The sequence below is a fragment of the Bos mutus genome, chromosome 14, assembly GCF_027580195.1.
Source record: "Bos mutus isolate GX-2022 chromosome 14, NWIPB_WYAK_1.1, whole genome shotgun sequence".
NCBI lineage: Eukaryota > Metazoa > Chordata > Mammalia > Artiodactyla > Bovidae > Bos > Bos mutus.
The window spans coordinates 65,475,475-65,489,837 of NC_091630.1; the positions used below are offsets into that span (position 1 = coordinate 65,475,475).

General features: G+C 35.6%; 1 protein-coding gene across 6 annotated transcripts in view; it reads left to right on the top strand.

Moving 5' to 3' along the window:
- The window catches only part of TBC1D31 (TBC1 domain family member 31), a 66,722-nt gene that overhangs the window by 43,370 nt on the left and 8,989 nt on the right, over positions 1–14,363 (top strand). For 4 of the 6 annotated variants that reach the window (XM_070382428.1, XM_070382429.1, XM_070382432.1 and 1 more), the window contains 9 exons: positions 1,036–1,169; positions 1,487–1,666; positions 2,671–2,903; positions 3,153–3,305; positions 4,514–4,649; positions 8,544–8,636; positions 11,187–11,330; positions 12,381–12,575; positions 13,532–13,658. In XM_070382428.1, the coding sequence (XP_070238529.1) occupies positions 1,036–1,169; positions 1,487–1,666; positions 2,671–2,903; positions 3,153–3,305; positions 4,514–4,649; positions 8,544–8,636; positions 11,187–11,330; positions 12,381–12,575; positions 13,532–13,658 (1,395 nt within the window). The remainder of the gene's footprint in view (positions 1–1,035; positions 1,170–1,486; positions 1,667–2,670; positions 2,904–3,152; positions 3,306–4,513; positions 4,650–8,543; positions 8,637–11,186; positions 11,331–12,380; positions 12,576–13,531; positions 13,659–14,363) is intronic. The other 2 variants (XM_005891974.2, XM_005891976.3) reach the window with 1 other exon arrangement.

The following is a 14,363-nucleotide window of genomic DNA, read 5'->3' on the forward strand; positions in this document are numbered from 1 at the left end:
AACTGGGGTTTTTCTTTTAAAAGTTAACTTACTAAGAGCAGTAGTTAAAATACAAGAAAAATCCCCCTGCCCCCCAAAAAAGCAGCAGTTAAAGAAGCTGAAATGCTTCTTTTAAAGCTTAGTCTTTGCAAGATTTTATTTATGACTGAATTATTAACTCAAATCTAAGTCCTTAATAAATGAAATAATGGAATTCTAGAATTGGAAGGACCTTATAAACTATTAATCTGGTATTCTGATCAGACATTTCACTTGCTAATTTGAGAAAGATCTTAGCACAACATGAAGCCACAGCTCAGTATTTAAAATAGAAAATCAGAATTTAATAATTACATAGAGCTGAGGTGGTTAGACATAGGTTCACTGAGCAAAAATGATCATCTTACTGAACTTTTTTGGGAAAAGACTGTTTTGGGGGTTGTGCTGGTTATTAAGTGAGAGTGAGTTAAAAAGTCAGCCTTAGAAGCCTCTTCAGCAGAGTCAATTCTGCTTTCTCCTGGCTGACTTTCAGAGGATACTTACTGCTGCTGCTGTCACTGATCGGTTGGTTTTCAAAGTCACGTTTACTGAAATAAGTTGTTGATCAATTAGATTTAAAACCAGACTGTGGTGGTTACCTGTTACCATGGCTACAGAACAGTCTTCTAGAAATGGGACTCTTAATTAGGTATGAATTTTAGTCAGTTTGAGATTGCCATTTAACATTGATCACGTGTATCAAAGGCTTAAATAGGGACCTCTTTTAGGAGGGTCATTTTGTTAACCAGGGGAAATCTAAATACAGGTCGCACGCAAGTGAGCAGGAACCAGAGCCTTGTAGCTACCGTCAAGAATACTTCGGGAAGGTTTGTTTGTTTAATTGACACTTTCTCATCGACTGGCTCTGATGTAGGTGTAAAGTATTGTTCTAGAACTTAGTCGTGTTTTCTTTATTAATGGGCATATGAGGACATAAAAGTGGATACAGTTAAGAACTGCAAAGCCCTGTAATGATACAGAAAGGTAAAGATAAATTTTCAATTTTTTTCTTCATAGTCAATTGGTGTCAACACTGGTTTGAGTATTTTCCTAATCCTCCTATCAATATTCTTAGTATGATAGAAAATGTTTTGGCATTTCATGACAAGGAACTCCTGCAACACTTCATAAATCATGATGTAACTTCCCAGGTAAGAAGTGTAAGGTTTTTAGAATAACATAGCTTACTTTGGAAGTTAACATTGGTTCTGGTATAAATAAAACTATTTTCTTGAAAGTCTATAATAAAAAAATACTAGTTATATTTTTAACAATATTCCATTATTTTTCTTCCTTAAACGGCTTTCCTGAAAGTCTATAAAGAAGAACCCAAATTAGGGTAGCTCTTTTCATAATTATGTTCTTAATATAATGATTTTAGTATCTAAACCAAACATGAGCACATTAGCAATGACTGTTATGACTTTTTCCTCAGGAACTATTACATTTTTTTTCTTATTTATTTTAGCTGTATGCATGGCCTCTTCTTGAAACTGTGTTCTCAGAAGTACTGACAAGAGAGGAGTGGCTCAAATTATTCGATAATGTCTTTTCCAACCATCCTTCGTTCCTCCTGATGACTGTTGTGGCCTACAACATCTGTTCTCGGGCACCTTTGCTCAACTGTAAGCGTAAAGATGATTTTGAGGTACATATCCTTGTTAAGTCATAGTTCTCAAGTTTCATTTGTTTCAACTAAAAAAACCCATTTTATTTATTGAGTGCCTACTGTATGTCAAGTCCTGGTGCCAGATGGTACGAATATAGTGGAGAACAAGTTATACCACTGCATCCTTGCCCTTTTATAGCTATAGTCAGTTATAGCTTGACTGCTCACCTAAAATCATAGCTTCATGATAATATTGGAGTTGCATGCTTTTTGCCTATTTAAAGGACGTTTAACAGTTGAGTAGTTGTTCATTCTGTACATGATCTTATCGGTAACCCAACTGGTCTGTGATAATCTGGTTGCTTATTACATATGCAGGATGGTAACTATGAGAATTTTGAGGCTTAGTGGGACAATGACTGAAAGAAAGCATTGGAGGAAGTTTTTAAATGGAGAGGTTCTTTTGGTAGACAGGATGAAGTAAGTTGGTTTTGCTTGTTTGTTACTTATTTTGTGGTTCCTATCAAATTTTATTTTCACTTCACAAGAACATACATGTATGTGTGTATGTATATTAGAACTTGGATCTGCCAGTGGAACGAGATAATGTGGAAACTATCAGATAGTTTTTGAAAATCAAACTTGTTTTCAAAGGCTAATTTAGGTTTGAGTTTCTGTATTTTGGATTTTGAAGAGAAATAAATTCTAGTAGAAGAATTTGTCTTGTTGAAACAGTCTGTTACAACTGTTAAAGGAAGGCTTCATTTTTGAGAAGTGTTATTTCACAATTTCATAATATGGTTGTATGATTTTATTACATTTTTGAGAATATGAAACTTGACCTTCATTTTAAAACTTGGGTTAAGAAAAGCTTCAGTGAATTTGCAAAAAAAAAAAAAAAATCCTCTTACAGCTAAATTCACATTTACATGTTTAAGTTTGTTTTATTCAATGAATAAATTGTTACATAATTTTTTATGTAACACATGACTATAATTGCATTACTCTGTAAATCTCAGTTTAATCACAAAGTTTTCTTACAGTATTTTTTTCACCATCGGAATAACCTGGATATAAGTGCTGTAATTAGAGAGGCGTATCATCTCCTGGATACCACACCCGCTGATATCCATCCAGACAGCATGCTTGATGCTTTTGTTGCACTGACAAAAGGGCAATATCCGGTGTTTAATCAATATCCCAAGTTCATTGTGGACTATCAGACACAAGAACGAGAAAGAATACGGAATGATGAATTGGATTACTTAAGAGAGAGGTAATTCTGGTTGTTCTTTGATAAAAACAAAATCTGTTATAAAGGCTTTATGAAAAATACATGTAAATTATTAAGTAGTTGCATAAAATCAGAGTTTGAAGGAAATATCTTTAAAGATACTTTTGCATCTAGAAGTAGAACAATTACGTGTTAATCAGGTGTGCATTTTGTATTGTGGTTGTTCTTGGACTTTTAAATTACTGTTTCCTTGTTTGCTTTTTGTTACAATAATAAACATTATCAACTTAGGCAGGCAGTTGAAGAAATGCAAGCTGAAGTAGACCAGCAAAGAGTTGAAGATGAAGCTTGGTACCAAAAACAGGAACTGCTTCGTAGAGCTGAGGAAACAAGGAGAGAAATACTCTTACAAGAGGAGGAAAAGATGATACAGCAAAGACAGAGGTGTGTTTAGCACTTTGAAAAAAGCTGGACATCTGAGTTATTTTAATAATTTGTATTACTTTCATTTTTCAGTACTGTGAAATTATATATAGCCTCACTATATATGTCATTACCCAATTCTGCTATTTCCATTAAGCATATATTTAAGTTAATAAAAAGAAATTGTAATACACTTTTCAAAAAATTGGCCTATAGTAAAATGTAATTCTAAAACTCTACTGAGTATGATATAACTTGCTCTGATTATTCAGAAGTAATACATGATCTAAGGTACCTGGAAGGATATTGTTACTTAGAAATGTTATTTTACAGTGGACACAAATGCCTTGTACCACAGTGCTGGGTAAATATGTTTCGAGTCACACAGATTAAGAGACAATTTTTAAGTCTCACAGGTATGTTTAAAACACAGTTTTTAAAAATTATGGAAAATTTTTAAATTTAAATTTTAAAATTAAAAGAGGAGCATGATTTTTTCCATAATTTTTACAAATTGTGTTTTAAACATACCTTTGAGTTAAGAATTGAAACATAGAATGCTATTCTCATTGTGCATTTCATACTTTGGAGGATGGGGAAAGAAGTACTAAATGCTTACTCAAAAGTATGCTACTCAAAAGTAAGTATTGCCTTAAACATAAGGCAAAATGTTTAAGTTGATTAAGATTATGGGATAAGTATTAACACTAACCCTAATTGTTGGGAAAATCACTTTTGTAAGTGTTTATTGATTATTTTTGGATAGGACTTTATGAAACAGATTTATGGTGTGGGTTAAAAAAAATTACTGAACTGAGCCGTTAGCCTTCTGCAAAAATTCTAAAAGAATAATCATACATAATCTTTGGTAACATCGGAGTATTTTTTTGGCATTCTTTTCTCAGGTAAAAGATATCAGTTGTATTGAAGTGATCTGAGTAGTAGACCTGTTAAAGAGAACGTTTAAGTATGAAGAAATAGCCAGGTTAGCTGTAATTTGGCTACAGTCACGTACACTTGTCATTTTCATGAATGCAGACTTGTTTTCTAACTGAGCACTTTTCATTGTATTATAAAAATAGCCATGTTATGATGGCACCAGTTAAATTGGGAAAGCAGGCTAAAATAGGTTTCAGGCCTTTCGTTGTTGTGGAACACAGTATTTTTCCATTTAAATACATATTCGGAAATGATTTTATTTATTCCTCTTGATGTATTGTGTGTTTAAGACTAGCTGCTGTGAGAAGAGAGTTGAAAGTAAAGGAAATGCACTTACAAGATGCTGCAAGAAGACGTCTCCTGCAGCTTCAACAAGATCAGCGTGAAATGGAGCTAAGAAGACTGGATGATGAAATTGAGAGAAAGGTTTATTATTCTTAACTCTCATACATTATCTCCACTTACTCTCATTTAAATGTAACAAATACCTTCAAGTTAAATATTGTTCCTAGAATTCACAATGTATACTAAATAGCCCCTTTAGTTTTATATAGTTTCCCCCATCCCCCAGCTATTCTTACTCTCTTTTGTATTTTATTAATGGTTAAATATTTTAGGAATTTCAGGAAAATGAGTCAAGTTGACAAGGGTCTTTGATGACTGGTTCTCTAAAAATGGAAATATCAATTAACCATGAAGTTAATTGTGAAGTAAGGGAAATATATTTTTTAATATAAAAATTTACACATAGCCTAGAGTTAAAAATGGACCTCCTCCACTCTTCTCTTATTTCATCCCCAGAGATAAATTATTTTTTATGGTTGCATAATATTCCATTTTATGGCCATGTCATTGGTTATTTAATCCTCTGCTGTTGGATATTTAGGTTGTTTGCAGTATTTTGCTGTACAAAACAGTGCCAGACTGTACATTCTCAGTACAAATCTTTGAGTACTTCCACACAGTTTTGTTGAGTAAATTCCAAGGAATGTCAAATTGTCCTCCAAAGATGAAACCACTTAAGCTGTTTTAAGAGTATAAGACTACTCATGCCCTAGTCAATTTGGAGTGTATCAGTCTTAGTATTTGCCAGTCTGATAGGTGAAAAATGGTTTTTGGTTTTGGGGTAGGGTTTTTTTTTGCTAATGATGTTAACTATCTTTTCATTTGCCATTTGTAGATCTGTAAATTGCATAACTAAATCATTTGTCCATCTTTCTACCAAGTTACTCCTTTTCCTATCAGTTTACACAGGCTCTTTTATCATTTGGGGCAGCAGTGTCCAACAGAAATATGTAAGCCATGTGGGTAATTTTAACTTTTCTAATGGCCACATTAAAAAGTAAGAAGAAATAGATGAAATTAATTTTAATAACATTTAACGCAGTATATTTGAAATTATCATTGCAATATGTAATTAGTATACAGACATCTTTGAACTATTTTACCTTTTGTTTGTACTAAGTCTTTGAAATCTAGCAGTCAGTTAATACTCGCTGCAAACCTCAGTTAGGACTGGTCACATTTTATGTGTTGGGCAGCTACCCAGCAGACGGTTGGGGCATTCATCCTTCCGTCTGTTGTGAATGTTCTCCTTGTGTTGTGTTCTCTGTGTTGCATGTCTCTAAGAATGTTTACAGTGTCTTTTCTTCATCATGTAAAATATGTTAATTTTTGGATAACCAACTTCATTAATTTTTTATGATGTCTAGGTTTTGTGTCCTGTTCATTAACCTTCCCATTTAAGGTTGTATTACCATGGCTCTAGTGGTAAAGAGCCTGCCTGCCAATGCAGGAGACATTAGAGACGCAGGTTCAATCCCCAGATCAGGAAGATCTGCTGGAGAAGGAAATTGCCACCCACTCCAGTATTTTTTGTCTGGGAAGGTCCATGGACAAAGGAGCCTGGTGGGCTGCAGTCCATAGGGTTACAAAGAGTTGGGCCCACCTGAAGTGACTTAGCACATTACTATTACCACTTATGCAGTTTTTTTCTAGTTCTGTGTTTTTCTGTTGTTTTTTTTTAATCTCTGTCTTAAGGATCAGTAGATTATTGTGCACCAGCACATCTGACTCTTATAAGACCACCTGTTTTGTAAGGCTCATCATAAGTTAGAATTGTTTTAACATTTTTCAGTGGTTAAGAAAATCAAAGAATATTCCATGTCATGAAAATCATACTAGGTTTTTTAAAACATATGGAATTCAAACATCAGTGACCATAAACACAGTTTTACTGGGCCACAGCCAACACCTGTTTCCATGTTCCTTTAGCTTCTTTCGTACTACAGTGGCAGAGGCGAACAGCTGAAACAAACTACATCCCACAAAGCCTCAAGTGTTTAACTCTGTGACCCTTTCCAAAGTTTGCCAGCCCCTGATGTCTGAAAATTATTGATAAATGTAAGAAATGAGTTAGGGACCAAGCTTACTTCTTCCCAAAGGCACGTCAATTTTCCCAACAGCTTTTGTTGAATATGAGCAAAAGTCATTAGTCAGCTGTTAATAATAATTAACAGTTATTAAATGTTCAGTTCCCTTATAAATTTGATCTCCTAAGCCAGTCCCACTGTTGGAATAACACCTGTGTAATATTTTGCTAATTAGCAGGCCTCATTACTTTTCAGTTTTCCTCAGTATTCTCAAGTGTTTATCGTTTCAAATAGACTGAAAATTTTCTCTCCCTCCTTCTCTCCCTGAATCCTCCCATCCTATTGGAATTTTTATTAGGATTGCATTGAATTTATAAACTAATTTAGAGTTTAAAACTTGGTTTTGATCACATATGAAATTTTTTTATATATTAATAATCATTTTTTTATAACATGAGATAATGCTTTGTTTAAAGCCAACTAATTTTAAATTCTTTAAAATCTAATGATTCCTTTTAATAATCTCATCTAGTAAATGAGGTTGATAATTCATTATTCTAGAAAAGTCTCTTCTTCCCCAAAAGTAATTTCAGGCTTAGAACTCTGTGATCTCTTTATTCCTTTGAGATAGTGAAGGCAGTGTTTTGGTGAAAGCATCCTGTCAAGTCCTTTCAGTGGCGTGATCAGCCTTTGCCTCCCCTTCCAGCCTCTTGCCCTTCCAACTCCCTGTCCTGACAGTGAGCTCTGAGCCTGCTAAACTGCAGGAGCTTCTCTACTCACAATTCAGGGGCCAGCAGGAGAGACTTCTTGAGTCCAGAGTGACACATCTGTTAGTAACAAGCAGAGTTGATCTGTTCCGCTGTGGTACATGGCTCTTTGTACCTCTGAAAATTCATAAGCTAAAGAGTTTCTGTAATTGAAATTCCTAAAAAGCATTCTTTGCTTTGCCAAACTTCTCCTCTGCCTTTTAGCATTGTAACTGCTCTTGGTCCATCAACTCAAGTGTCCCTACCTTTGAGCTAACTGCTATCTCAAGAACCTCTTTAAGTTGAACTGGTTTTCAGTCTGTGGTTTTTTTTTTTTTTACTCCTTGGATGTATGTCCTTGCACATCCCACTATATTCTCATTTTTACTGTTTCTCTGATTATATTTGATAGTGTGCCTACAACATCTAACACTTTGCCTTGTGCACAGAAATAGTAATGCAGTCATTAACTGCTTATTGGTTAGATGATATATTTAGATTAGATGCTAATGGGTTTTACTTTTTGTTCGGAAACACATATTGTGTTATTCTCACCCCCAAAAAAATGAGGACTTGAGGCAGCCAAGTATTTAAGACACTTCCCAAGATTCTCTATGTAAAGAGTCCTTTATCCAAACCCTCTAGTGTATAGGCGTGAAATGCTTCCAAGTAATCAGATATTGGAGAAAGGTGAACTTTAAATTGGCTGAATCCAAGCAGGGCACACACAGGTTGACTAGACCACAGTACACTTTGACTTGGAGTTACTCGTTGCCAAACTGAATTTAGAAAAGTACAGTTTAATCAAAAAGAACATTAAATAAATGTTATATCAAATAAGATTAAACATTTTATATTTTCATCCACTGTGAATTTAAATTGCTCAAGTTTTTCTAACTCATAATATGGCTAATGTAATATGGAAAGAACTGCCATCTGTTCTCCCAGCCTGGGCAAATGAGCATATGGTAATTGTGCTTTCTTTTTTAGAAAATTACACTTAACTTTAACTCAAGACATTATTTCTGGATTCCACCCTGAATGTTAATATATTGTGAATTACTCTGGTTTCAAAAACCCAGTATCTATTATTTTTAAATGCTTTTAGTGGTTTGTTCATATTACAAGATTACTAAATCTGTTAAACAAAAATTATTTTTGTTATTTATTTTTGATATTCACAGTTTGTTATTTGGCCATAGGTACACATGAGAGATCGAGAAATTGCTGCCACAGCCAAAGACCTGGAAATGAGACATCTGGAACTCGAATCACAAAAAAGACTTTATGAGAAGGTATAAATCAACAGTTTCCAGTGTAAGAAAAGCAGAGCTTGTACAGACTCTTTTTAGGCTGTATTTATTCGAGGTTTTTTAATGTTCATTTTGTTTGTGTTTTTTCAAGAAGAGTATAGTGTCATCCAGGATTGTAAGGTAGCCAGAATGCACAGAGTTTGTTGTAATTCTTTAATTCATGTTTCTCTTAACAACTTACCCTAGTGTCTGAAGCACCAGATGTAAGCCCCAGATTTTGCCTCAGGATCTTTTACTAACTTACTAGGTTTTCTTATATCTGTGTGATAGTGACTGCAAAATTAACCCAGTACTTCACAAGGATCCTATAAGGTAAATCAGACAAGAGCTGTAAAGCACACTTTAAATTTGAACCTTCTGGAATCAAATCATCAGGTACCTACCTTAGCACATATAATTCAGTTTCCATGACACTGGAAAAGAAAACTTTGGTACTGATATAAATATTTATTACTGAGGAAAAGCATTACGTTGCTCACTTACTTGATGTTGAAACCATAAGTTTTCACTTCTCTCAACCCTCTTAAAAGTCAGACTGAGTTTGAAATCAGTGATAACTACAAATATGTAACAGGTATTTGCATATGATATGCAAACATGCATGTGACTCTTTGTTGCTCACATTAAATAAGATTTAAAACACAGCATCCATTCTTCACTAAATCACTTAAGTTTCTGCACTGAACTTTTTCTAAATCTGAGCCCCAGAGATTGACACTTTCACTGAGTTTCTTATGATTTTGAATTAGAATTAATTCACTTGAACTAAGCTTATTTTTTTTAACTATCGTTTGGGGGAGGTGGGGTGGTGGCATCAGAAGCATGATTTCAGAATTAACAACATTTGCAAGAAAAATACAAAGAATTTCAAAATTTTTTCTCTTAGATTCTCAGATATTAACATTTTGCTAAATTTGCATTATTGTTCTCTTTCAATCTATATATACGCATTTTTTTTTCCGAACTGTGTAAAAGTTGCAGACTTAATGCTTTTTTGCCCTAAAAAATTCAGTTTATATTTTTTAAAACCAAGGATTATTACACAATCATAGTATAATGATCAAAATCAGGAAATTAACATTATTTATTATAAAAAACCTTATTCACATTTTATCAGTTGTCCTAAAAATGTCCTTTAGAGCAAAACGAAATCTAAGATAATGTATTTTTTCAGTTGTATGTCTCTTTATTCTAAGTTGGAACCATTCTTGAGTCTTTATATTTTATGACATTTATATTTTTGAAGCATACTGGCCAGATATATTGTAGAATGTTTCTCAATTAGATTTGTTGTTTACCTGATGACTAATGATGTCAAGCATCTTCTCATGTGTTAATTGTCCATTTTTCTGTCTTCCTTGGAGGTCATGAGATTAATGTCTATTCAGAATATGTAGGACCATACCTTCTCAGTTTTTTTTATATCATGTCATTTTTTGTTGAAAACAAGATATTTTAAATAATAGGACAAATCTGGAAATCAGATTCTCTTCTTTCCCTAGGGTTTCTTGTTGTTTCTTTGCTTAGTGACTTTTCTAAATTCTATAAAGTATTTTCTGTCATGCATAGTCACTGAAATCTCTACTCAGGTAACCTGGTGACTGGACAAAGATTTCCTTAGGTCCCTTGAACCAGTAAGCCTCCAGCCTTTGCTAAGGGGCTGTGTGTGGATCACATTGTGACACACCTTCCACACTCAGTTAGGCAGTTAACAGCTCTTTTCATTTCCTGATTTTACAAAACCTCAGTTCACCAGAGTTGAAACCTTAGGACCTTCTCAGGTCTGAGCATTCACACAGCCCTTGGCATGTGCACATTTTGACACACGCATGTGCCTTCTAAAGCCCCAGAAATCCACTGGAGCATTTCAGAGCCCCATGTAGACTTCCAGTTCCCCAGCTTTTCCTACCGAGCTTTTTGATTAGCCTGTTGTTTGCTCTGTGACCCACTGCCTCAGACAGCCACGATGTTCAACAGTTTCCCCTGTTGGTCTTCAGCAAACATCCCCAGGGAAAGGCTGTACATGAGTTCTGAGTCAGGTCAAGTAAAAACAGCTTTGGGAGGAGGGTCTTCCAGGTCAAGTGATGACAGTTCTCTGGGAATGGGAGTTTGAAGGACCTCCATTTTGCCCCCTCCATTGACTGCCAGGCTACGAGTTTTCAAGGCCAGCGGCAGAACTTAGGTGTGGCATGGAATGGGAATAACACAAGTTTAAAATGCCATAAAGTGCATCTAAGATTCAGCCATTTTCTATGAATAAATGCTCCCCAGATTGCTGCAAGCCTTCAGTTAGTTTCCAGAGTTCTGAAAAAGCCTGTTTTGCCAGTGATCTCAGCACCTTTAGAGATGAGAATTTTCAGACGTCGTTACTCTTATTTCCACTGATGTCACTCACCACTGTTTGCTCTTTACTTTGAAAATTAGATGATTATAGTTTAGGTATTCTAAAAAACAGAAAAATCATTTTTGTGTAGAACATTATTGTGTAGAGCATTATTACTATATCGATTGGTGATTTTTTTTTTTTATTAGCAGAATCTCTCTAGAAATCAAGAAGCTGTTGCAAAAGAAATGAAGGAAAATGCAGATGCCTATAGACAGAAAGTAGATGTTGAAGAACACGTGTTTCATAGACTGATAGGAACCGATCAAACTCAGAACCAAAAAATTCATAAGGTAAATGTGGTAAATTTAGTGTCTATAGAGGGGAGAATTTCCATCTACTGTTCTTTTTAAAGAAGGAATTCAATATTGAACCCTATAAAGTTAGTTTCTTTGCTTCAGTCATCACAATTCCTAGAAACTCATTATTTTATTTGCAGGTTTCACTGACAGCATATCCATGTGTCTTTTATACTCCTTGAGAATTTCAGGACTTGTAAGAAAATACAAGGAAATAACTTGGTGAATGATACTGTCCTACATTAAGTCTTAGAAATTATACCTGAGTAGATTAGTTGCAAAACATCAGGTCTCTGCCTGGTATATAAGCCAGCATTTTCCAGGTGTATTCTGTAGAATATCAGTAACTTAGTGTTAAATAAAATGGAGATGACAAGTATTGAAAAAGCTGTCTTAAAAGTTAGGCTTTTTCATGCCAGATTTGAAGATATATGGCACATTGTGAATCTTTGAGAAATTTTCTTAAACTTATAGAATTTTGGGGGGAGTATCCTTTCAGAAATGCTGACTTAAATGAATTCAAATGGAATTCGAGGCCTTCAGGGAAGAACTTTGTTATCCCTTTAGCAAAATGTTAAACGGGTCTATGGCGGGGCCGGGCCTTGTCCCAAAAGCCAGGAATAAATGTAAGATTTCCCTGCCTCTGTTCTGTGCCTTGACTGTTTCCCCAAGAATAACGCCCCCTGCCTTTTTTCCTTACAGGCTTTTGTCCAGTCTGTAAGATACGTTCTTCTGACTCCTTTTCAAAGGATTAAAACATGGAAATTATTTAATTCTCCCCACCCCTTAGCGTAGAAGTTCTCAACCTTGGCTGTACATTAGAACCACCTGGAGAGTGCTCTGGAAGTACCAGTATCCAGCTGCTCCAGACATCAATTTAGTTGGTTTGTGCTGGAGCCTGGATATTGGTTTAAACACTGAGGTGATGCTAATATGCAGACAGGATTGTGAACATCTGTACTGGACACTTGGAGACACTGAATGGATGTACCATATTTTATGTAGTCAAGTCTGATCTTGTTTCTGAAATTTACAAATTCTTAGTTAATTGAAGAAAATTTGGCGAAAGCGGAACAAGCATGTCTAAATACTGACTGGCGAATTCAAGCTTTACATAAACAAAGGTGCAGTGATCTACACCGAAATGAATGCTACCAGGAAATAGCTAAACTCCTTCGGAAAAACAGGAAGAAAGAAATAGAAGTATTAAACGCCATGATGGAAGGGGAAGCTAAAAAGGTAAGAATGATGTTATAAACTTCTTGTTAATTATTTAAATCTTGAAATAGTATGTAATCAAGTGGCAAAAGCATCAAACCAAATAATTTTTGTTGGAAAACACCTTAAAGATGATCTAATTTTAATAGGTATTGCTCAGAAAGTCCAATATTGATGCTACCTAAGAATGACTAACGCACTGCAGTGTTCTTGCTCAGAGAATCCCATGGACAGAGGAGCCTGGCAGGCTGCCATCCGTAGGATCGCAAAGAATCAGACAGGACTGCAGCAACTTGGCATGCACACAGGCAAGAAGGACATGACAAGAATGAGTGTCTTTCTCAGTTACATCAGTGTCTCAACTTGCCAGCTTCCTGTATTTGTTCTGGCTCATTGTATACTAGCACTTTAATTCACTGAATTTTTTATACTAATAACATAAAAGACTTTGAACAGTTAGGAAATATATAGAGAGCTACTAGTAACAAAACCCAAAATAACTGTAACTACAAGCAAGATAGAAATATTTTTCTTTTTCACATGAAGAAGTCTGGAGTAGGCAGTCCAGGGTTGGTATCCTGTCTCCAAGATCATCAGGAAAACTGCATCCTTCAACTTTTCTGCACGACTTCCTGGAGTATGTTTTTCATTCGCAAGGACACCTTTCCACCCATTAATTTTAAAAACTCAAAAAAAAAAACAACCCAAAACACCTCAGTCCCTTAATATTTGAGATCTGAAATGTACTGAAATGAATTATTTCAGTGACAACTGTGACCTACATGTTTACATGGCACTGAGGCTTTGAGTGGTAGGGACGTCAGAAGTGCCTCTGCTTTCAAGGCTCTTCAACAGCCTTGAGCCAGCATAGGGACCCAGATTACCTAATACCAAGGAGAGGAAACAAACAGGCTTATTTCACTGTAGGAACTTGCATTTAGCGCAATCATTATGTCATTTTTTTTTATTGTATCTAGTGGGAGGAAGCTGAAGAAAAAGACTTTCATTTGAAATCAGAAAAGAAAACTGCTGCTCTTTCAGATGCTTCTAGAAGATGGTTCCTAGAGAAAGAGATACATGATGCTCAGCATCCGTGTGATAAAGGTGAGCATTCCTTCACAGTGTTATACATTCGTTCATTTCGTATGGTCTCTTATCATGGATAAATCCTTACATGTGTTTTGGCACTTCTAGTCAAATTATTGCTCAGCTGAAAGATAATCACTAGTTACTACTTTTTGGTTGGGAAGACTGGGCTGAGGAGGTGGGGCTGTTTAAAAAAAAAAACTCCAAGAAAAATTTCTCAACCATCCTATAGAATTCTGTTTTATTCCATGGTTCCATGGTCCTGCTGCTGTGTCGCTTCAGTCGTGTCCGACTCTGTGCGATCCTGCTGGACAGCAGCCCACCAGGCTCCACCGTCCTTGGGATTCTCCAGGCAAGAACACTGGAGTGGGTTGCCATTTCCTTCTCCAATGCATGAAAGTGAAAAGTGAAAGTGAGGTCGCTCAGTCGTGTCTGACTCTTCGTGACCGCATGGACACAGCCTACCAGGCTCCTCCGTCCATGGGATTTTCCATGCAAGAGTACTGGAGTGGGTTGCCATTGCTGGGCATCCCCTTAATATACTAGAATATAATTTGTTCCCAAAGTGCTATATCTAGTTAATTTTAGTAAAAAAAAAAAAAAAGTGTGCTTTGTCCATAACTGGTCCTCAGAACAGCAGTACATGAAAGTAGCACGAGGAAACTTCTTATAGGATCTAATCAAACATTAGTTTATGGTGCAAGGCTTCCCTGGTGGCTCCGC